This window comes from Serinus canaria, assembly GCF_022539315.1.
Source record: "Serinus canaria isolate serCan28SL12 chromosome 7 unlocalized genomic scaffold, serCan2020 HiC_scaffold_29, whole genome shotgun sequence".
Lineage (NCBI taxonomy): Eukaryota > Metazoa > Chordata > Aves > Passeriformes > Fringillidae > Serinus > Serinus canaria.
Window position 1 is genome coordinate 1267149 of NW_026108147.1, and position 22694 is coordinate 1289842.

At 43.6% G+C, this 22694-nt stretch overlaps 1 protein-coding gene across 1 annotated transcript in view; it reads left to right on the forward strand.

The window, feature by feature from the left end:
• CPS1 (carbamoyl-phosphate synthase 1) overlaps positions 1 to 22694 on the forward strand; it is a 71387-nt gene that overhangs the window by 42893 nt on the left and 5800 nt on the right. The window contains exons 25-34 of the mRNA XM_009088363.4: positions 97 to 278; positions 6499 to 6693; positions 7234 to 7301; positions 9970 to 10045; positions 12151 to 12228; positions 13525 to 13632; positions 14706 to 14795; positions 16076 to 16246; positions 18959 to 19033; positions 21831 to 21929. Coding sequence (XP_009086611.3) covers positions 97 to 278; positions 6499 to 6693; positions 7234 to 7301; positions 9970 to 10045; positions 12151 to 12228; positions 13525 to 13632; positions 14706 to 14795; positions 16076 to 16246; positions 18959 to 19033; positions 21831 to 21929 — 1142 coding nt within the window. The remainder of the gene's footprint in view (positions 1 to 96; positions 279 to 6498; positions 6694 to 7233; positions 7302 to 9969; positions 10046 to 12150; positions 12229 to 13524; positions 13633 to 14705; positions 14796 to 16075; positions 16247 to 18958; positions 19034 to 21830; positions 21930 to 22694) is intronic.

Below are 22694 nucleotides of genomic sequence, written 5' to 3' on the forward strand. Positions count from 1 at the left end.
TTTTTGTCTTTTTTAAGCTGGAGAGCTGAGGATATCTGTTTATGTTTTCTTCTCTGCATCCTTCCTTTGCTTGCCCCCTTTTGTGTCTCCTGGCAGGCAGCAGTGTGGAGTTTGATTGGTGTGCTGTCTCCAGCATCCGCACGCTGCGGCAGCTCGGCAGCAAGACCGTGGTGGTGAATTGCAACCCAGAGACAGTGAGCACGGATTTTGATGAGTGTGACAGACTGTACTTTGAGGAGCTGTCACTGGAAAGGATCCTGGACATCTACCAAAATGAGGTAAAGAAAAGCAGAAGCACTATAAAAAGCCACGAAGCAACCCAAACTTTTCAAAATTCCTGTCACTGGCTTGGAAAGCAGCTGGGGGTGAGGGGGGAGAGCAAAAGCTGTTTGCTTTGGATCCTGATGTTGCATTTTACACTTCACTGGTGCTCCTAGCAGGCTGCTCAATAAAGAAAGCCAAATAAATATGAAATTATTTTGCAAGATGCCATATTGTGCAATATTTACAAGCAGGCTTAATTTGCTGCACAGACATTTATCTCACAAACTGTTCTGCCCTTGCACTGCTGGGCCCTGGCAGTTGAGCACACCCTTGATTTGAAGCACAGGTCCTCCACCTGGAGCAGCTGAAGGAATTCTGTGCATCACACCAATGTGTGCTCGAGAATTTGTAGGCTTGGCTTTGCAGTACAGTTGGCAAGTGGATGTGGTCCAGCATACAGGCAGGCAGACCAGGGAGGGGCCTTGGAATTGCCATCAGACCATAAAATGTTCCAGCTCCTGATCTGGACTTTGCACTGGTCTTTTAGCAATTTTCAAGTGTCCAGAAGTGCTGATCTAAGAGATGGAGTATTGCATTTACAGGGAAGCCCTGACAAAGGCAGGAATGATGCATCTGGCTCCTTGTTCTCTGAAGGATAATTTATTACTTTATTATACTATATTATATTTTAAAATGCTATACTTTATTAAAGAATACAGAAAAGAACTTACTGAATGCTAAAAAGATAATTATGGAAACTCCTGACTCTTTCCAGAGCCCTGACACAATTTGGCCCTGCTTGGCCAAAGAGCCAAAACAACTCCCAGCAGAATGCAATGGAACAATCTCCACACACATTCCACATGAGCACAGCACAGGAGAAGCAAATGAGATCAGAATTGTTTTCCTTTTCTCTGAGGCCTCTCAGCTTCCCAGGAGAGAAACCCTGGGTGAAGGGATTTGTTCAGAGAATGTGAATGGCACAATGGAGGAGAGTTCCAGGCATGTTTGATGAGTATAATGTAAACAGTTGGCTCCAATGTTGAAAATGTTGATTTCTAGTGGATAACACACTCATCTTGGATTTGTTGCTGAGGCTTTTAAAGTTGCTTTCAGGAACTTCATCTACCCTGAAATTCAGCATGAGTTGGCCATGTAACTTGCTGAAGCAACTTTGCAGAACTTGCTGAAGAACTTCCCAGAAATGTCTGGAATCTTCTCCAGATCACGTTAAACTTGTGATTTTTCTTGATTCCTTTTCCCTTTTCCTGGTATATGAGGATCTGAGCTCATCTCCTTTGTGAATGGGTGCAAATTTCTAAACTGGTTTTGTAATCTGGCCATGTTTTGATCATTCCCAAATTTGGAACCAGGCCAAAGCATATCAGAAATTAAGTCCCAGACTCTAGGCTCTGTTCTTCAGCCATTTTCAAAATACTCTCTATGAACATTTTTAGAGTCCATGTTCATACTTTCCTTTTTGTACAGGCTGTTTTAAATTTTTGTAGAAACAGAGGCTACTACTGGAGAATGTAGATTTTCAAGAGGCCAAAAGACACTGGTGGCTCTCTGGACTCTTAAAGGCTGATTTTTGGATGCTTTGGGATTATCCATGAGGCTCAGCCCTAAAAGCACTGAACTCTTGTTTACTGAACAGAACTGAACTTCTGAGCAGGGGAGTGGAGGAAACTGGAGTGACAGTTTGTCAGACAAATGGCACTGATGAAATACAACATCTAATTACTGCAGGATCAAAGAGAAGGTAGAGATAGGTGATGAGGGAGCTCATTTCCACATGGAGTGCTAGTAATTAGCAGGTTGGGTAAGAAAAATATGTGCAAAGAATAATGAATACAAACTGAAATTCGCATTATCCTGCTTGTCAGAGCAAGGCTTGGCCAGTTTGATGGGGGGCAGTGCAAATCTCCAGGTCTAAGAGCAGCATCCTGTCATATCCAGGGTTTGCAGAGGAATTTGCTACTCTGGCATGGGTGTGAAAACAACCAGCTTCATGTTTGTGCTGGTGGTGTACAAGCCATCAGAGTCTGGCTGTTGCACTGTCTAATAATTCCCAAGGTGGATAGGAAATACAGATAGTAAAAACCACTTTTCTTCAGCAGCAACATAAGGTAATGGTATTATTATGCCTAATTTGCAAGTAAGGAGACTGAGGAGTGGATGGGCCTGAACAGAGAACAAAAGAACCTGGGCAGAGCTGGGGACAGAGGCCAGACCTCCAGCTAAGTGTAGTCTAAGATACTTTATTTGTTATATGGCATTCCTTTAGAAAAATGAGTGAGCCAAATGCTAATGTGCTGTTAACAGAATACCTCCTCAGGCAAATGCAGTTGGAATTCAGCCCCTAAAGAAAAGACCAAATTAAAAATGAACCTGATTCTGAGATCCTTCACCAATCCTGTCGATAGCCATCTCTCCCAGCTGCACAGAGCATGAGCAGTGTCATGATTTCAGACTGTTCCTTTAACCTCTCCTGGGCATTTGCCTCCTCTGGTGTTCCAATGGACAATGAACTGTTGGAAATAACTCCAAAGTCATGGATCATTGGCAAAGTGTACCTAAAACCATCAGCAAAGAGTGGACCCAGGCCTGAACCCTTAGCAGAGATATTTCATCTCCCTGATCATTGTTAGGATCAGCAGCAGAGCTTGGGCAGCTGTTCAGCCCCAGTGCACTGATTTGTCCCTGCTTTTCTGATTAGATAAATCAGGCTGCATCAAGGAGAGAGTTCACCAACAGCACTGAGGCAGCTGCAGGCTGCCCACCAAGGAATGCTCACAGCTCCTCTCCCAGGGATGTGCTCTGCTGTCCCCCCTCTTTCTCTTCCCTGTGTCCTCTTTAACCTGCAGGTGACATTCCCAGCTGCAGTGACTCACCAGAGTCTGAGCTCTCTGTTCATTGGAGGAAAGTTTAATTTAACTCTGCGAGTGTGCAGAGTTAGGTGGTAGTCTATGAGGACAGTAATTTAAAAAAATAAATAAAATTCTTTCCCTCAAATTTATTGGCTTTTTGTTTCCAGAGAAGATGTTCTCTTTTTATTTTAATATCTATCTGCTTGAGGGCCTCTACTCTTTTTTCTGTTTTGGAGATTATTCTGAAACAATTCATAAAAGTAAAGGAGGCTCCTAGGTACAATTTTAATGGTCTAATTTGTTTTCAAACTCAGGGAAAAAGAAACCCCAGCTCTATTACTAATGACATAACAGCAAGGTAGTAATAAAAAGAGTGATTTTTGTTATAAAGGAGAAAATAATTCTCTCTAGGCTTCTCTCACTAGATTGTGTATTGCATGTATTTTAACGATATCTAATGGCAAGGATGTTATTAATTTTCTTTATAATTAAAATATGGCTGATGACAAAGTGATATGCATTGGAATCCCTTTCTGCCTGCCCACATTTCTCAGCTGTGTTCTCTGCCAGGACAGTGGTTGCTCTTTGGGTGGGAACATTCTTTGGAAAACAACAGCAGAATTTTAAAGTAAAGTAAGAAGCAGCAAGATTCAGTTTCTGGTTCTCCTTGAGAAAAAATGAGTTTATGATTCTTTGCTGTCTGCTTGAAAAAGGAATCTCCTCTGTCTCCTTAGGGCTGAAGTCCCTGTTATAGCCCAGCTTTGATGTAGGCAGTGTTTGGATTTCAGATGTGCAGTAACTAGAATTGTTTTAAAGGCAGAATTGAGGAGCAGCTGTTAGCTGGGACACTTCACATTTCCCATGTGTCAAGGACAGATCAAGATGTTGGTAGACCTTGGAAGTAAAGCTGCTTGGACTTGTTGCCCTCCTTCCAAGCTGCAGGGAGGGTTTGCTTATTCACCCTCTGGTTTTTATCCTTGTGGGGTGATAAAGGGCCCAGGGACTGGAGGGAGTCACTCTGGTTTGGATGGGTCTGGAAGCACTAAGGCATGGATTTCTCTTCCAGGCTGGAGATGGTGAGCTCTGATGTCATGAGACAGCTGCTTCTGGGCACAAAGCAGCCCCTGTCCTCTTTCACTGCCTGTCCTGAGCTCTTTCACATGGTTGCTGGTGGCATCCCATAAGTGATGGGGCAAAAAAGAAAGGACAAAAATAATCCTCTTATGCTGTGTATTATATTAGCCTGCTGAGCAAAAACCTTGGGCTAGGAAGTGCTGCTTAAATGCCAGACTGTTGGGTCTTTCTCATGGTAGGAAATTCCCACATCAAAGCTGAGTTGGGTCTATACTAACATTTATCATCTATTTTTGCCCAGTCACTTATGGTCCCTTCTGCTCTCAGTTTACAGTTTTGCCACTCCAAATCCCTTTAAATCCCTGATGAAGGAATGCCTCTTCCAGAAGGCCAGTGAGGCTGACCTTCAGGAAAAACACACTTGTTAATTAAAAGAACATTGTTCCTCTATCTTTTAGAGCCAAACCATGGATCACTTGCTTTATGTTTCTCATTTGTTGGAAGTGGGTAAAACTGTAAAACACATTTGGTTCAAAAGAGCCTTTCACTGGAGCTGTTCTGTGTGCCAGACTGTCCTTTGGGCAAAGTTTCACCATCTTTAATTTGAAAGTAAAGTGTTCTTTCTTGTAGGTACTCTAAGGCCTTTTCTTCTACTGAAAATTTTCACACCTGACTAGATTCTACTTGAAAGCATTAGGGATTCTATGGAAAAAGAAAAAAAAAGCCCATATTTGCACCTGTGGAAAGGTGTGTGTTAGCAAGCAAGATCACCTGTCTCTTGTTATTTACTGTTTATTATTTTCTCACTTTAAAATGAGATGCTGCCCAGTGACAGACATGAAATGCTCCAGTGTGGCTGGAGGATGCTGTGCCACCTGCTCTGCCCCATCTACCCCTGGAACTGGAGTGCTTACAAAGAGCCTGGGTGGAAATGAGCAGTTAGGAGAGTTTGCTGAAATACTTGCCACCATCCAGAAATGAGAAGCTAGGCAGGAATAAGGAGCATTGATTAAAACAAAGGGCTAAGTGTATCCATAGCTTTGCAGGGTTGGGCTCTGATTTATACTCTGCTTAGCTTTGTTACACTCCTGAAAGACTTCTGGGGCTGGCAAAGGTGGTTTGCTTATTGAGTAGCAGTGCTGGCAGGAAAAAAACCCCATAAATTCCATTTCCCATTGCCTCTCTGCTGGAGGTTACTGCCTTGCATCTCTGGAGTAAAAAAGATTTTGCATAAATGTCTGCTCCCCTGGAAATCTCTGCCCATGAGCATGGGAGAGGCTGTTTTCTCCCAGAGCTGGACTGAAAAACAAAGAAGCTCTCAGCATCTGTTTGTGCTGCTGGGTGCAAAGGTCACAGCAAGCACAGGGGTAGGCTCAGCTGTAGTGAGAATTTCCATGTCCACATGGGAAGGGAACCTGACCCCCCAGAGCAGAGTGCTGGGCTTTGCTGGTGTGCAGTGCCCTTCCCCTGGAAAGCCAGGCACTGTGTGTCAGCTCAGTGCTTTGTGCTCCCTGGGAAAGCAGGAGCAGCTAAAGCTGACGTGCAGACAGACTAACAGCCTGTGCTTCCAGCAGGACTTTGGGAGCCATGGGTTGATGGGAAAGCTGCAAACTTCTCTGGTTCCCTTAGGGAATCTGGCCTGCAGTTATTGCTGGGTTTTGAGTGATATTGAGGAGGGTATTTCTGCACTGCAAACCACACTTTGCAGCCTGGCTGCCACTGAGATTGTGATAAAATTGTGATAAAATCACAGAATGGCCTGAGTTGGAAAGTTCCTTAAAGATCATCTAGTTCCACCCCTGCCATGGCAGGGACACCTTCCACTATCCCAGGTTGCTCCAAGCCCTGCCCAGTGTGGCCTGGGACACTGCCAGGGATGGGGCAGCCACAGCTTCTCTGGGCACCTGTGCCAGGGCCTGCCCACCCTCAGGGTAAAGAATTTCTTCCCAACACCTTAATCTTTCCTCCTCCAGTTTTAAATAATTTATCCTTGTCCTATCCCTATCTAGCCATTAAGAAGTTGCTATCCTCTTTTTGAGTAAGTTCTCTGGAAGACTGCAGTAAGGTCTTCCTGGAGCTTCTCTTCTCCAGCCTGAACAACCCCATCTTTCTTAGCCTGTCTTCACAGGAGAGGTGCTTCAGCTCTCTGATCATTTTTGTGGCCCTATGATCTGTCTTTGCTCACAGCAATCTGAAAAGGGACACAATCTAAATCCTGGGTTTTTGTTGTGGCAGCTCTTCCTATTAAGATAACTTGGACATGACACTGCTCCTTTCTGCCTTCCAACAGGGATGCAGTGGCTGCATTATTTCTGTAGGTGGGCAGATTCCCAACAACCTGGCAGTCCCACTGCACCAGAGTGGAGTGAAGATCCTTGGCACAGATCCTTTGAAGATTGACCAGGCAGAAGATCGTTCCCTGTTCTCAGCTGTCCTGGATGAGCTGCACGTGGCCCAGGCTCCCTGGAAGGCAGTCAGCACCCTGGTACCTTGGGATGTGCACCTGGGAAATGCTGAACCAGCTGGGGGTTGGGATGGGCATCTGCTCACCTTGATGCATTTCAAGGTTTTGAGGTCATTGGGCAGTTTTTTACTGCTCATGTTGAAGAACTTTTGGATCCCTGTGAGGTGATGCAGCAGCAGCACTGGCAGAGGTGGAAACTGAAGGGAAAAGTCTTTAAAGCACCTCAACAGCCTGGGGTCAATACCCAGCAGAAGTTAGCACCACTGACAGGCTGCTCTAGGCATCCTGCTGGGCTTGAGGAGCAGGATGGAGATTGCAAAGGAGTAGAGATGTGTTGGCATTGCTCTTTGTGCCCACTGAAGCTCTGTGGACAGGGGAGGTCTGAAGGTGCCAGCTCTGAAACCAGGCAATTGTGTCTTACATTCAGTGCAGGCTGCAGCCTCCAACTCCTTTCCCTTCATCCTAATTGCTAGTAAAGTGTAAATGCAGTTAGAGTTGGAATTTTGGCATGACTTGGAAATAGTTTCTTGTTCTCAGCGTGTTTTTCCTCCCTTTCTTTAGAGAGATGCAGTTGAATTTGCAAGGTCTGTGAGTTACCCATGCTTGCTGAGGCCCTCCTACGTTCTGAGGTAAGGCTCAGCTGTCAGAGCTCAGCCATGTGGGGTATGAACCCCAAAAACCTCTCTGAGACAAGGGAGAACAACTTCAGGGGATGTGTGGGAAGCTGTGCTAGGTGAAAGTGGCATCAAGCTGCCCATGAGACTCCTGCTCCAACCCATTAATAAAGCCAGTGGAGCCCTGAAGTCCACCAGGCACAGATCAAGGGCAGAACAGAACCATGAGGATCTTTGGTGAGCTCTAATACCTTTTGCATATCTCAAGGCCAAAACCACAAACCATCTGGGATGTTCCTTCAGGTTCCTGAGATTGTTACCTTTACAATTAAGTCAGAAGATTGTTACCTTTACAATTAAGTCAGAAGATTGTTTGCCACCAGGAAAAGGAGAAGGGAACCTGCTGAGGCTGTTTATTGAGATGGGCATCTGTTGTCAGAAAATGACAGTGCATCTTTGGAGTTCAGCTTCTGACTTGCCAAGCTTCTCTGCTTACAGGCATGTTTTATGTCCCCACTCTGTGGCAGCTGCTTCTCTTTAAACAGACATTGTACAGAGTCCCTCATTTGCAGCAGCCAGACTGACTTTTTGAGGAGGTTACAGCAGCACATGCACACAAGCTCACAAGTTCTGAATGATTGCTCTTCTCTCTGGGTGACTCAGCACAGAGAGGCACTTTGCTGGGCACAGTTTACAAGAGAAAATAAATTAGACAGGATCCTTTTCATGTGAAAGACACACATATCAAAATGAAAAAGCTCAATATCAGTTTTTGGGGCTGGGGGACAAGCACAATTTTTATTTTAAAAGAAGAAAAGGAGAAGGGGTTTTTTTATCCCTGAAGGAAATATCCTTTAGAAGCAGCTCCTGAATGTGACTTTTCTATCTGGTATCTAAGGCTTGCAGTGGGGTTTCAAGCAGAGTTAGAAAACAGCCCTCCTGTCAGGAGCAGAGTTGAGTATAGCTAAGTATGAGGTAACAACTGCTCCTGATGTAATTCTCCACATATTAGGGAACATTTATTTTATCCTGTTGCTTCCTCTGTATTAAAATCATTACAGGACCCTTCTGAGTTAAGTATTTGCTGCTGTGTGTTAGTGCAGGGTAGGGGGGGCTCCAGGGGGAAAGATGAAACTGGAGGATGTAAAACTTGAGGAACAAGAGTGGGAAAAGCCCTAGCACAGTCCTCTCCCTGGCCTCTGTCTGCAGAACAGCAGCAGTCCACAGCTGGATTTCTTCATCCTCTGAGCAGATGTGACCTTTAATACTGGCCAGTTCCCTTCCCCACCAGTTAGGTACTGGGTACAGCAGCTCACATCCTCAGTGGTGCTATTGACACAAGTTCATGGATTTATTGAACTCTCTTGATTTACATCAGCCCAAGAGGTAAATATAATCACCTAGGTACCTGTGTCTGTTTATCTTAGGATAAAGGGACTGATTTGTGGCACAGATCCTTCTTCCACTTTTCCCCTCAGCCTCTGTGGACTTGCCCAACAAAGCAAAGGGGAAGCTGGGCATCAGTGGTAGAAATGGGAATTAACATCTTTTTTTTAAAATGAGATTCTTGTCTTTAAAAGGGACTTGGATCACATGCTCTGGGCCCATGTTCTCCCAGATCCCCTTCTCTGCTGGTACTGGCAGTGACAATGGAAGCAGCTTTCGGGTGTGCTGTGTCCACTCCCTTCAAGAATGAGACTTTGGGGGAGCAGCACAGTGGAATGGCCAGCAAAGAACAGCTGTTGGCCTCTGGATTTACCCTGTCACAGGGGTAAATCCAGGGATTTACCTGCCAGGGAGCCATGCAAGCCTCACTTCATCTGTCCCTGAGGAGCAGTTGGGCTGGAGTGAGCCCAGTCCTGAGCTCCTGGGAGAGCCTGGGCCTCCCTGGGCTGGGTGGCTGAGGAGCCATCTCCCCCAGCCCAGGGGCACCTCCAGGGGCTTGGCTCAGGAAGGGCATTTGGCAGCAGTGCTAAGGCTATGAAAACACAGTTCTTTATTTCTCCACTCTGGTTCTGGGGGTCTCCTGTCTTCTCTGGGAAGGATAATGGAGGTATTTGGGTACCACCTCTGCCTGTCTCTGAGTCAGGAGCAGGGCAAGTGGCTGGAGTCAGGAGCTTCCTTGGCCAGTCTGTCATGCAGAGCTGGTTGGTAACCTTGTGAATTTTGTGCCCTGGTGCCCAGCACTGATCTCTCCCAAGAATTCACAAGGGAGAACCTGGCTTCTCTTCTGTTGGGTTTGTGAGGTCCCTAGGATGAGGTGAGAGATGAGAATCTGACTCCATGTTCTCAGAAGGCTGATTTATTATTTTATGATATTATATTATATTAAAGAATGCTATACTAAAACCATAGAAAGGATACAGACAGAAGGCTAAAAAAGAATGAATAATAAAAGCATGTAACTGGCTCCTCAGAGTCCCACAGAGCTGATGGTGATTGGTCATTAAGTAAAAACAATTCACATGAAACCAATCAAACATTCACCTGTTGGTGAACAATGTCCAGACCACATTCCAAAGCAGCCAAACACAGGAGAAGCAATCAGATTATTATTTATTATTTACATTTATTATTATTTACATTTTTCTCTGAGGCTTCTCAGCTTGCCAGGAGAAGAAATCCTGGGGAAGGGATTTTTCAGAAAATCTGGCAGTGACACTCTTCTTTCCTGTTCTCACAGTGGGTCTGCAATGAATGTAGTGTTCACTGAGGAGGAAATGAAGAAGTTCTTAGCAGAAGCCACCAGAGTCTCCCAGGTACCTCTTTGTGCTGCCACTTCTTTTTGTGTTCCCTTTATTTGTTTCATCTCCATTGTGGTTTCTATCTCTTGGTTTCCTTGTTGTGTTTTCCTCACTCTTTCCCCTCCTTGGGGAGGAGACAGTTTGACTCCTCAGTTTGTTCCCTGACAGATCACATCAAATATCCTTCCTGACCCCACCAGGATGCCTGCATGGAGTAGGAGGAGCTGTTTCACTTGCATTTACATTTCTGATATGTTAATTATGTAAATGGATGAAGTCCTCTGAGCTGGGACCCTTCCAGGCTTGCCAGTGCAGGTTATGGCTGTGGCACCAGAAACACTGCTAAAAAAGAAGTTAAAAGTAAATGAATCAAAGAGGAACTCTCTGATCCTGAAGAGATTTACTCTAGATTTACATGCTGGTTTTTTCCTAGTGTAGTCAGACTGCCAAGGGAAGAATTTCTCCCTTCATCCAGTGCTGTGTATTGACAAAAGCTATGGAATAGTTGAAGCCAAGCTAGCAAAAAGCAAACCAGAACACAATTAGAGTGTTCTGCTTCTACATTAGGGAGGATTTTTCAGTCTGGCCAAGGCTTTGTGGCCTGTGAGTGGTTCCACAGAAGCTCCCAGTATTAGTTGTGAGCATCCTTTGTGGGACTCAGGCTGAGTTTTTCTGGTTTCAAAGCCTTGTTCTCCTTCATTGCCCAGAACTCCTCCAGATAAAAGCCCTGATTAGTTCTTGTTCCTTAGGCTCAGTTTTTGTGGTTCCAAAGCCTTGTTCTCCTTCATCCCAGAACTCCTCCAGATAAAAGCCCTGATTAGTTCTTGTTCCTTAGGCTCAGTTTTTCTGGTTCCAAAGCCTTGTTCTCCTTCATTCCCCAGAACTCCTCCAGGTGAAGGCCCTGAGCAGTTCTTGTTCTGTTGTTTTAATGACTTTGCTGTTTCAGTGTTGTGCCATTATGGCATTTATGTTGTCAATAATGTTCAAAGCTTCTAATGCAGGTTGAGACAGATTGAGGTAAACAAGGTTGTGTGCACATATAAAATGTTCAGGTGAAAAACTGCAGCAAGACAGAAAGCATCAGGACACAAGCCACTAAATTTATGAAACAATGTAGGTTCAGCATTGTCCTTGCCTGTGAATTTACCCTTGCACTGATAAATGGAAGGAATTGTGTCTTGTAACTTCTGGAGTTGCTTGGTCTTTTTTTCAGGAGGAGCCTTTAAAACATGCACAAACTGTCATTTATTCCATTTTATTCTCTAATAAATAATAGGCAGTTCAGAGTGGATGGGACAGGTAAAATGTTGAGACACAAAGCTGGCCTGGGAGAATGCAGATGAGAGTTTTTTTGGAGCAAGTGTCTGGAAGGAGAAAGTATTGGAGGAGAGTGGAGGTGTGTGCTGGCATCCCAGAGCAGGGTGGAAGAAGAGGAAGGAAAGCAGAGTACACCAGGGAAGGTAGTGAGAGTCAAGGCCAGCTATAATTAGTGACAGCCTCTCCCTGGGAGACTTAGGCAGAGAAATTAGACAGGAATGGATTGGTTACATATATGCATATACATATATGTACATATCAAATATATATACATACATATTTTATATATATATATATATATATACACATATTATATATATATATATATATATACACATATAATATATATATATATATATACATCTAAAATATGTGACTGTAAAATAGCAACCAAGCACTGTCCAAAGTGACTGAGAGCACCAAGGATCAGTTCCTCTGTGAAGCACCATGTCCGGTGAGATGGCTGGGAGAATTGAAGACCTTGGACTGAAGGGCTGGCTTTGGGAGATGGGCTTAGAGGTCATCCATGAGTCTCTTCCTGTCTCCTTTGTGCCATAACCTCTGTGGTTTTGCCCCAAATTTCCCTGTCCTGGTGTTATGGAGAGCTCAGATTTTTTTTTGCATCAGTGGTTTTGGGGAAATTGTGCCAAGTTTCCCCCACTGTATCTTTGCAGAGTTCACTTATCTGTGGGAATGAGGATATTCATAGATTGTTCTTCTGTTTTTTTTGCTTCATGAGTGTCCTAGGTGCTCTACAAATACTCTTATAAAAGCTTTTTAATTGTTTCTTGTCTTGATGGCAGGATTACCCCGTGGTACTCACTAAATTTATTGAGGATGCCCGTGAGGTGGAAATGGATGCTGTAGCCAAGGCAGGAAGAGTGAGTACTTTGCTTTTCTTTAATATTCAACTTGTTTTTTCAGGATCTGAGATCTGCAGAAATGTGTGATTTGAATGATTTACTACAGAGCCATGGATTCATGCTGAGGAGAGTAAGGAAACAAGAAGAATTCATCTGAGGGTCAAAGCTGTTGTGCTTGGAAAGCTCCACCTCTCTGATTCTATACATCTAACCAATTTCTTTTTAAGCATTGCTCATCCATGTAAATGAATCCTTTTGAATATAATTTTTACCAGATCTGCAAATCACTGCCATCAGGAATGACTTTAATCAGAATTTTATCATAGGTTATGGAATTACCACAGTTATTCCCTTTATTTTTTTTCCTTGCAATTTTATATTTTCTTTCATTACTCAGCAAAGGCAAAAAACCCACAAACTTCACAATTAACAGAAATAATATTTTTTTTCAATTTTAATTTTTAACCATCACAACCAGATGGTTAAACCAGACACAAACACTTTTTTTGGTATTGAGGTTGCATGCCTTGGTGCAGTTAATTCAATTTTAATCCTTAGGCCTGGATTTCCTCTGTTTGCTTAAAGCACCACAAGAGAGGGGGAATAAAATTCTATACCAGTGATGTTAGTTCATGCTTGTTCTTTGTGTTCTGGCAAGCAGAACTGAAAAAAGCTGGTTTAAAGCCTCCTTAGCTTTTCCCTCCTGAGCCCACCTGTGTTAGAGAGAGGAAGGAGCCCGAGGATCTCCAGGGTTTTATCCCAGTCATGATTTGCTGAACCATGATAGCAGACACTGACCTGGTCTCCTCGTTCATCTGCCCAGTGTCTGCTTCAGGCATATTCTCCCCAAAACTGTAGGAAATTCACTTTTTGTTCCCCCTCCATCTGTGTCCTGTTTCAGCCCCAGGTCTGCTCGGGAGGCTGGGCTGTGCTGGGGAGGAAGGAGCAGTTTCTGAGAGGGTGAAGTGACCAATTATTGCATTTGTGGGGTGCCCCGTGAAGGAAGGAGGGATGAATCTGACTCCATGTCCTCAGAAGGCTAATTTATTATTTTATTATATATATTTTATTAAAGACTACTATACTAAAGAATAGAGCAAGGATACTTAAAGAAAAGATAATAATGCAAACTCCTGACTCTCTCCAGAGTCCTGACAGGCCACAGGACACATTCCACATGAGCACAACATGGAGAATCAAAGGAGATCAGAACTGTTTTCCTTTTCTCTGAGGCTTCTCAGCTCCCCAGGAGGACAATCCTGGGTGAGGGGATTTTTCCAGAGGATGTGAGTGCTGTCTCCTTGCTGTGTGCAGGTCATCTCCCACGCTGTCTCAGAGCACGTGGAGGATGCAGGGGTTCACTCAGGAGATGCCACCCTCGTGTTCCCCACACAGACCATCAGCCAGGAGGCCCTGGAGAAGGTGTGTGTTGCTCTAGCACTGAAAAAATAGAAAGGAAATGAGGGTTTGACTCTGCTTTCCCTGCACCACCAGTGGAGAAATCAAACCAGCAATGGTTTTTTTGAGGCCAGTGTGGTGTGTGCAAGTGAAGGATGTCAGAGTGCCCCTGTGATTGGATTAATTAAATTTCTGGATCCCAGTAATTTTAACAGGGCACACTTTTAGACCCTTAGGGTTTTTTTGTTTCCTTGGTTTAGAACCAGCTTAGATTATTGTCTAATTCACACCTAGGCCATGGTTCTCTTTCCACTTCCTTTTCTCCCACATTACTTTAATAATTCTGACTTCCTAGCTGCCTGCTTTTCCAAAAATAATATCAGGATGAATGAACCTCACCTAATCTTGGCTTTACCCCCTCTAAAGAATAAACCTTGTGATGCAGAGTTGGTTGTGAAGATGCATTTTTAAATGAAATCTGCCATGCTCCTTTATGTCATCCTGCTGGGGGTTTGCTTGGAAGCCAGCAAAAGCTGTAATGCAATGAATGATCTGTGCTCCAGCTCTGCTTCCAAAAATGTCCAAAGTCTTCTTTCTGAAGGTAGCAAAGCTCTTCAAACCCTTGTATTGCCACAGCTGGGAAATGAGGCTTTCCTCCCAGTTTGTGTTGGGGAAAGGCTTTGAGGACACTCACAAAACTGATTAGTTATTCTCAAATAACAAACCTGAAATTATTCATTTTATCACCAAGAAAGGTATAAAGACTCCAGTGTAGGAATTCCTACAGGGCAAGGCTTTGATTCTTTGTTTTTCTCCTGCTCCCCTCTGCCTTCTCACACACACAAAATCCTGATTTTTACTTCTGCCCTCAGATGGCACTTCAGGCTCTAGGTTACCAGGGAAATGAAACATGTTTGCTTCTGCAATAGTGCTGTTGCCAAAATGTGGGTTTAGAGAACAAAACAAGGCAGAGGGAGATGATGTTTAAAGAAATCCACAAGTCTAGTCATTTATTGCCAGGATCCTCTCTATTGTGTGAAACTTCATTATTTATTCCATATACACACATTAACTTTCTGGATTTGGTTTTTTAACAGGTAAAAGCTGCCACAAAAAAGATTGCAAAGGCTTTTGCCATCTCTGGTCCATTCAATATCCAGTTCTTGGTGCAAGGCAGCAATGTGCTGGTAAGAGCTGCTGTGAGTGGGGCTGTGCTGAGCCCTGGGGGCATGGTGGCAGTGGCAGCCAGGGCACCAAACCTGCCTTGGCAGAGGGTGTGGGCCTGTGCCACCCTTGGTGACACAGCTCTGCCTGGCAGAGAGCATCCTGCCCTGCCCTCACACCGAGGGGAAGGGAGTCTGCTGGCTTTGTCTGGCAGCTTTGTTTCACTCTGGGCTGCTGTCCTTCCCTAAATTCAGTTTGGATTAGGATGGGCAGCACTGGGACCTGCACCTCATCCCATGGCTGCTAGATCTCCAATATCTTCTCTCAGATTTAACTATTTTCATGTTGAATTAAACCTTCAAAGGGATTGAAAAGAGAGCAAGGCAATGTAAGTGTTTAAACCTTTACTGTAAGCTATTAGGAAGGTTATCTGAGTATTCCTAGGAGCTATCAGCACCAGAAGGAGCAGTGTCTGACCCCTCAGTTGGCTTTGTGTTGCTAATGGAGGGAGGTCAGAGGAATGTGAACAGAGTCTGACTGAGGATGCAGTGGGTAGGAAGAAAATGTGACAGAAAACAAAAGATGTATTACTGTTAAAAATTCCTGTTTGGGCTATGAGTTGAGTAAATGTACTTACTGTTCTTCACCTTTCCTCTGTTTCACACATGGTCATTCAGAAACTCTCCAGAGGGAGAGAACAGAGTTTTCTCTTCCTTGCTTTCCCACAGTGGTGCTTTTCTCTGGACAGCCCCTGATTTTCAGTTGTACCTTCACTGTTCTCACCCCCTTTCACTCCATCTCACTTCCAGCAATTCCTCTGCTGCTCTTGGACTCCAGGAGAACTTCTGCAGAAGCTGTGTTGAACTTTGGTACTTCCCAGCCTGGCTGAAAGGCTGCCATGTGTGGGTGGGGGAGGTCAGTAAGGACAGCCCTGGCATTCAGGAGGTGCCACCACCATGGGGAAAGGAGCAGGTTGGACCTCTGGAGGTTGTCCCTAATGCCTGTGCAATGTTCCTCTTGCACATTAACTTGGGACATAGTAAAGCCCATTTTGTGAGTGAAGTCTGGCTGCCCTCAGCTCTGATATTCAGGCTGTAGGGATGGATCTCAGCTGCTTGGACCTCAGGCTGCCCATTCCCCACCCCTGTCTTAATAATGATCCCAGTTCCTGTTTTCCTGTTTGACAGTCTGAAGAATATATCTGCCAAGAGCACTCAGGGCTGCTTTCAGAAGATATGAATCAGTGTGTTTTTTCCCTGCACAGTGCCTGACCCTGCTGTTTCTCTCCTTTGAACCCCACCAGGTGATTGAGTGCAACTTGAGGGCCTCACGCTCCTTCCCCTTTGTATCCAAGACTCTGGGGCTGGACTTCATTGATGTGGCCACCAAAGTGATGATTGGGAAGGAGGTTAATGAGTCATCCCTGCCCACAATGGAACATCCCTTCTGCCCATCCAGATGTGTTGGGATTAAGGTATGGTTTCCAAAAGAACCCCAGCACACAGGAATGTACAGTTAGTGATTAATGCCCAGACAGAACAATTCTCTCCTTGGCCAAAGGTCAAATTGACCTTTTGGAGTTTCTGTTTGGAAACTTGAGAGAAAAATCAGAGAAAAATTATCCAGTGAAACAAAATCTTTAATTTTAACATCTAACCCACTCTGAATGCTGTTTATGAGCTGCATTACAAATTTACACTTGCAGAGTTGAAGTTCAGGCTGCTTCACAATTCTGTATAATGCACATGTGGGCATGCACAACTTTGAGTTGTGGGTGCTCCCCCATTCTGTCTGCAGGACTGGGCTGTGAAATCCACATCACCCCCTTTCTGAGCACCACTGGTTAAAGCAGGGGTGCAAGTCTTGCATCCTTTGATCTCAGTGAGGCCAAGGTTTTACTGTGCTTAATTGCTAAGCTTCTGTAGGATCCAACAGAATAAAATGGATGGCAGATATTTTTGAATGCTTAGTGGAAAAGAGAAAAAAAAGTGATCATAAAAAAATCTGGAACAGTGGTGCAGAAAATCCAAAGGATAATGAGAATTGTTTACACAGAAACTTTCAAGCTCTAATAGCTTCCATTTAAAGTGAAAAGTGAGGAAGCAGAAAACACCTAACATCTTTCCACTAATAAAATGTTCAGAACTATTAAAATTCAAGCCAAATTTATGTCCCAAGCTAACCAGTATAGGTGTATCTTTACATTTGATTTTGATGCCACAGATAGGCATTATCCAAAATTCAAACTTGAGACCTTTTTTTTGGTTTTCTTTTTTGTGATCCTAATTTATTTTTGCACATTTCTACTCTTTAGACCTGGGGCTTCTGCACTTCTGTTGTTAGCTGAAGTGCCAGAGTTTTGTCTCTCCTGGGAAAGCTGGCTACAGAGCAGAAAACCCAGCTTTATTCTTGGAAACTCCCCTACAAAGCTTCTTACACTGCTTGCATTCTGAGTGGATTTGTCAAATACAAAAACCTGCTAACACCTTTGGAAATGCTAAACTTTGACAAACATCCTAGTTTAGCCTGTTTGTTGTTATTCATGCATCATATTTTCTATCCTCTTACAATTTATTGCCAGTAGTATTTGCATGGACACAGGATCTTTTATCTTCAGCAGTTCTTGAGAGAAAACACAAAACTGTTTTCTTCTTTCTCAGCAGAGCTGCTCCTTTGTGGATCTGAGTGCCACTGCTTGAGCTTTAGTGACTGAAATATTGTCTTGCCATGTTTGCTCCCAGACTGGTGCCAGTGTCAGGGCCTGACCAAGATTAAATCTGGGCAGAAAATGATTAAGATTTAAATAGGGTTTAGCATCAGAGTCTGCTCCTGATGCTGCATTTCCATGTTCATGGCAGATAAAAATTAGGGAGGTAATAAAAATTACCTTTCAAGACAATGTGCTTTAATAATCCATGTATTAAATGTATTAAAATAATAATAATAATCCATGTATTAAATGTATTAAAATAATAATAATAATCCATGTATTAAATGTATTAAAATAATAATAATAATCCATGTATTAAATGTATTTAAAGAATCCCTTTGACTGTCCTATCTCTGCTTGAGTTGGCCACTGTAAACATTTTCTCTTTACTTAAAGAGAAACAAACCAGATTTAAAAGAAACCAGATCTAAAAGTCACAAAGACACACAACATTTTTGGAGAAACCTTTTTGAATTTCTCCTGTCTCATTTTCACTGGTCATTGTTTGGTGTCATGAAGCAGCAGCTGTGTTATCTTCAGTGTCACCCTTGGGGTCCCCTCCAGGGACAGAATTATGGCTTCAGATTTTAAAATAGATTTGTTTCTAAGCAGAAATCTTGCTGCCTTTATGTAAATACCATTAGTGGTTTAAGACATGGAGAAGCCCCCCAAAAAATCACTTGTAAGAGATTTGTTCCATGTTTGCTCCATGTGGTTCTTTAACAGAGACTTTCTTTTCCTCTCTCCCCTCCATGTTTCTTATTTTAAGATCAAATGAGACAAGAGAACTCAGTGCTGTGATCTAAGTCCTCAGATAATAATAATAATAATAATAATAATAATAATAATAATAATAATAATAATAATAATAATAATAATAATAATAATAATAATAATAATAATATTAAACAGTGATCCAGGGGCTTAATATCAGCATATGAAGAGAAAGAAATTACAAATGTATATTTATAGATGAGGGAGGGGGAAAATATAAAATAATTTGCTGAGTTTCATCTTATTTGTCCCAAAAAAGTGCATTCTGGTGGAATGGTTTTATTTCTGCAAATGAAACATTTGTTGGAGAGCAGCATTCTCTGGCAAGGCAGCTGGATCCAGGGAGGGTCTCTCCTTGCCCCATGGGTTCAGTGCTTCACAGCCTTTTTTGTTTAGGAATGTGTCCTTAAAGCCACGCTGGCAGTGGGCTGCCCCTGCTTGCAGATCTCCCTCTGGAATGTGAGCAGGGTGCCAGTGAGGTGATGGATGCCTTGGAGCAATAGATGGGCATTTGTTCCACTCCATCCTCCAGATGCTGAGGGAATTATTTCACCAAATAGTTCTTTGCTTATCAGCCTCCACCACTGCTTTTTTTTGGATAAATTCATGTCTCTTTCTGTCATTGTAGCTGGAATTTTTATATATATTTTTTGAAATGATCCAAGTTTTATTCCTTCTTCTCCTGCCTCTTTCTTCCCCCAGGCCCCAATGTTTTCCTGGTCCAGGCTGAGAGATGCTGACCCTGTTCTCAGGTGTGAGATGGCCTCTACTGGGGAGGTATCTTTTAGATTTGCTTTCTTGTTTTTTAAACCAAGTTGACTTTAAACATCATGAATCTTTGGAAGTGATCTGATTACTGCCTGAATCATGATGGCATCTGTTGCTTCTGCAGAAAATTGAAAATATCTTTCTTGGCTGCAAACCCCACAATGTCCTGGCAATCCCAGTTTGTTCAGCCACTGGATGTCCCTGTTTACCTGCATGTCAGCTCCCCCAGTAGGACCTGGTTGGTGTGATAGCCTGAAATGAGTTTATCTGAGAATTGTTGGGTTCTGGGTGGCTGTTTTACACTCATGTGCCTCTGAAATCCAAGTTGTGGCAGCTGCCAAGCCCTGTGGACATTGCTGCAGCAGTGATGTGGAGACCCCTGGGCACCAGGGGTTGGTTTTGGGAGGTGCCAGTTGCTGAAAGGCAGCAAAAATGTGTGGTGTCTTCTTGTTGCTTGATACCAAAGTGAAAGAAAGAGACAATAAGATGTGGTGGCTGCTGGAGCTGTGGGTGGTTTGAGCCTGGGCAGCTTTCCCCACTCTCTGTGCAGCCAGGCTGTGAGGTGCTGCTGGAAAATCTCCTGGGCTGGGCACAGGGCTGGGCCAGGCTCAGCATCCTCACCCTCACAGGCACAGGTTTCCATCCATATCCCCTGACTCACACAGAACAAAAGGTTTCTTCATGAATTATTGCTGAGCTATCGAGGGTGACCATAGATACACCCAAGAGGTCTTTAAATTTTATGTGCTCTGTTATTTCTAGAGTGAGTTGCAGCAGCAAAATCTTATCCTGGGCCAGAATTCCCTCTTGGAAAGGGATTAAACACTGAATTAATTTGATCAGACTTGCTGTGCCATCAGTAGGCAGGTCTTGGACTGCTCCTTTGGATGGGAGCTTGGGTATGTCCAAAGGAAACATTTATCATTTTACTGTGGAAAAGTGCCCTACCCAGATGCAAAGTAAGAACAGCCTTTAGGTCTCCTGCATCTCTCCAGAATGGTTTTATTTTACTCTTCACACTCTGCTGGAAATCAGTATTGCAGATTTCCTTTCAGTGTAGTTAATGGGCAGAAAAAGTCAAGTGGCTTCTGTGACTTCCTGATTTTCAGAACAAAACAGAATACAGAGACAACCTCCTCACCAAAAAAAAAAAAGCATAAAAATGTAACTAGGGACAAGAATTATTTTTCTGGGCTTTCTACAGAGTTAGAGATTACCATGGTCATAAAGGAGGGATTATTAACTTTTATGAGTTGGAAAGATCCATATTCACAAATGCCATAAAGTGTGACAGTTCTGAAAGTCTTTCTTATCGTGGAGTAAGGATGATGACTTGCTTTGGGTAAAAAGCTCAGTTCTTCCTCACAGACATTTTTCACACCCATGGCTTGATCTGGGCTTGAATTTGTCACATCTGTCTGGCAGAGATTTATTTTGCTGCAAGCCATGGTTCCCACAAGAGGAGAAGACAGAGCTGGGGTCCCTTGGAGGATTGGGGCTGTGGACCCTGCCAGGCTAGGAGGGTCTGTCTGTCCCCCTAAAAACTCCAGGAATACAGAACACATAGAAACACATAGAAAACATGGAATTTATCGTGTTGTCGTGACTTTTTTTATCCCTTCCCTTGTGGGATTTTTATTTCTTTAGCTGTTCTTTATTTTAATTCAGTAGATCTGGCAAATCCTAATGGATTTTTTTATGAAATACTGGTTTCTGCTCACCGTGGTGAGACCAGGAATGTGAGGGCTCACTCTGAGATGGGAAGGACCATAAGAGGAAAATGGGAGAGCAATTCTCCATCAGCTCCTTTATCCCATCTGTATTTGTTGGTAGATTTCTTATTTCACAGAGAAAAAATCAGTGACAGTTTCTGCTTCTGGTTGTTTTTCAACAAGCTTGGAGCTGACCAGAAAAAGTGAAGGTTGTTTGGTTGGTTTTTATCTTTTTAAGCTTTCACAAAAGCTCTCTCATTCCTCTTTTTGTCACCAGAATTCCCAGTTTTGGTTAGGAATGCAGTTGAGCCCTTCCAGAAGATTGTCACCCTATGATATTCTGTCAGCAACTGAGCTCCACACCAGTTCTGAGTGCTGGAGAGCTGATAAAAGATTCTTGCTGGTTTCTTCCTCAACTGTTCCTTTAAAATTATAATTTATTTCAAATAAATTATTATGAACTTTCCTGATTGCTTTGTTCTTGAGTAAATACTAAAATTGACTTGAATTTTGTTAATCTGTGGACTTTTAGTGGAAAAACATCTTCATATCCTGTGGTTTTCCTTCACAAGCAGTGGCAGGAGTGCATGAGAGCACCAGCCCTGCCTTACCCTGGTTTGCAGGCACACAGGAGCCTGCCTGTGTGCACAGCTCTCACAAAATGTTAAATAATTTGCAGTGCAATCCCAAACACTGGAGCAGAGGCTGTGTTCAGCATCCCAATAACTGAGCAGAATCAATTGTTACTCCTCAGTGTGATGTTTGAAACCAAAGCACTGCTTGTTCCTCCATGATTGCTCCATTCAAATGATGAGATTTGTCTGCAGTGATTTTCTGATTTAGTCTGCTCTCCATGCAGAGCAGTCTGTCTTCACACAGAAACAAAAGGTCCTGTTTGAAAATGTCATTCCTGTTTCTTTTCCAAGCAATGGTTTTGGGTTGGTTTTGGGTTGGTTTGGGCTGGTTTTGGGGTTGGTTTTGGGCTGGTTTTGGCTTGGTTTTGGCTTGGTTTTGGGTTGGTTTTGGGCTGGTTTTGGCTTGGTTTTGGGCTGGTTTTGGGCTCCCCCTCATGCATTCTTTGTGCCTTTCTGCAGGTTGCATGCTTTGGGGAGGATGTGTACTCTGCCTTCCAGAAGGCTCTGCTTGCCACAGGCTTTACATTTCCTAAGGAAGGAATTTTGATTGGAATCCAGGTGAGTCCTAAAGATCAGAGCTTAGAAAGGAGCAGCACAGAGGAGCTCAGGAGCTTTTGCCTTGCTTTCATTCTTGTGGCTTTATGGATTCAATGTGTTTCTCCTGAAGTGCAGTGTGACAATGAGGAGCAAACCTTGGAGAGATCTTCATTCACCTGGAGATTGTCACCTTTGTGCTTTTCAAGGATCTGCTTTGAAACAGAGGGGCAGTAAAGCCCTGTGGGAAGGGAAGGTTGAAATGTTGGCCTTCACCTGACATGTAGACTGTGAGTGGTCTTTGAGTATTAGGCTGGAAAAAAGGAGAGCCCCTCTCTGCAGGAATGAGAGGCACAAGGATTGAGGCACCAGGCTGTGAGCACCAGCACTCTTCTTGTTTCACTCACAAACATGAACAGGCAAAATTGTTGGGGTGTCCTCACAGGGAAGCACAGAAGGACAGAGAGCACACAGCCTCTCTCAACCATCACGGAGTGGTTTCAAATGCCAGGATGATTTCTGCAGCCTGTTCTGGTGCTCTGGGGGCTGATCATTGCCAGGGGCACACACACAGGCTGCCCTGGTGTCTCTGAGGAAGGTGCTGTGATCCACCTGCACTAGGTGCTGAGCTCAAAGCACACCCCAATTTTGAAGGCTTCATTGCTTCGTGGCCAGCACCTTGCTCTGAGTTTTAGACTGAATTTTTATCTGTTGTAGAGAGAGAAATAAGAAGCAAAATGGTCTTGAATTCTGCTTTCTCCAAAGCAGCTAGGCTCATGTTTCAGTGAT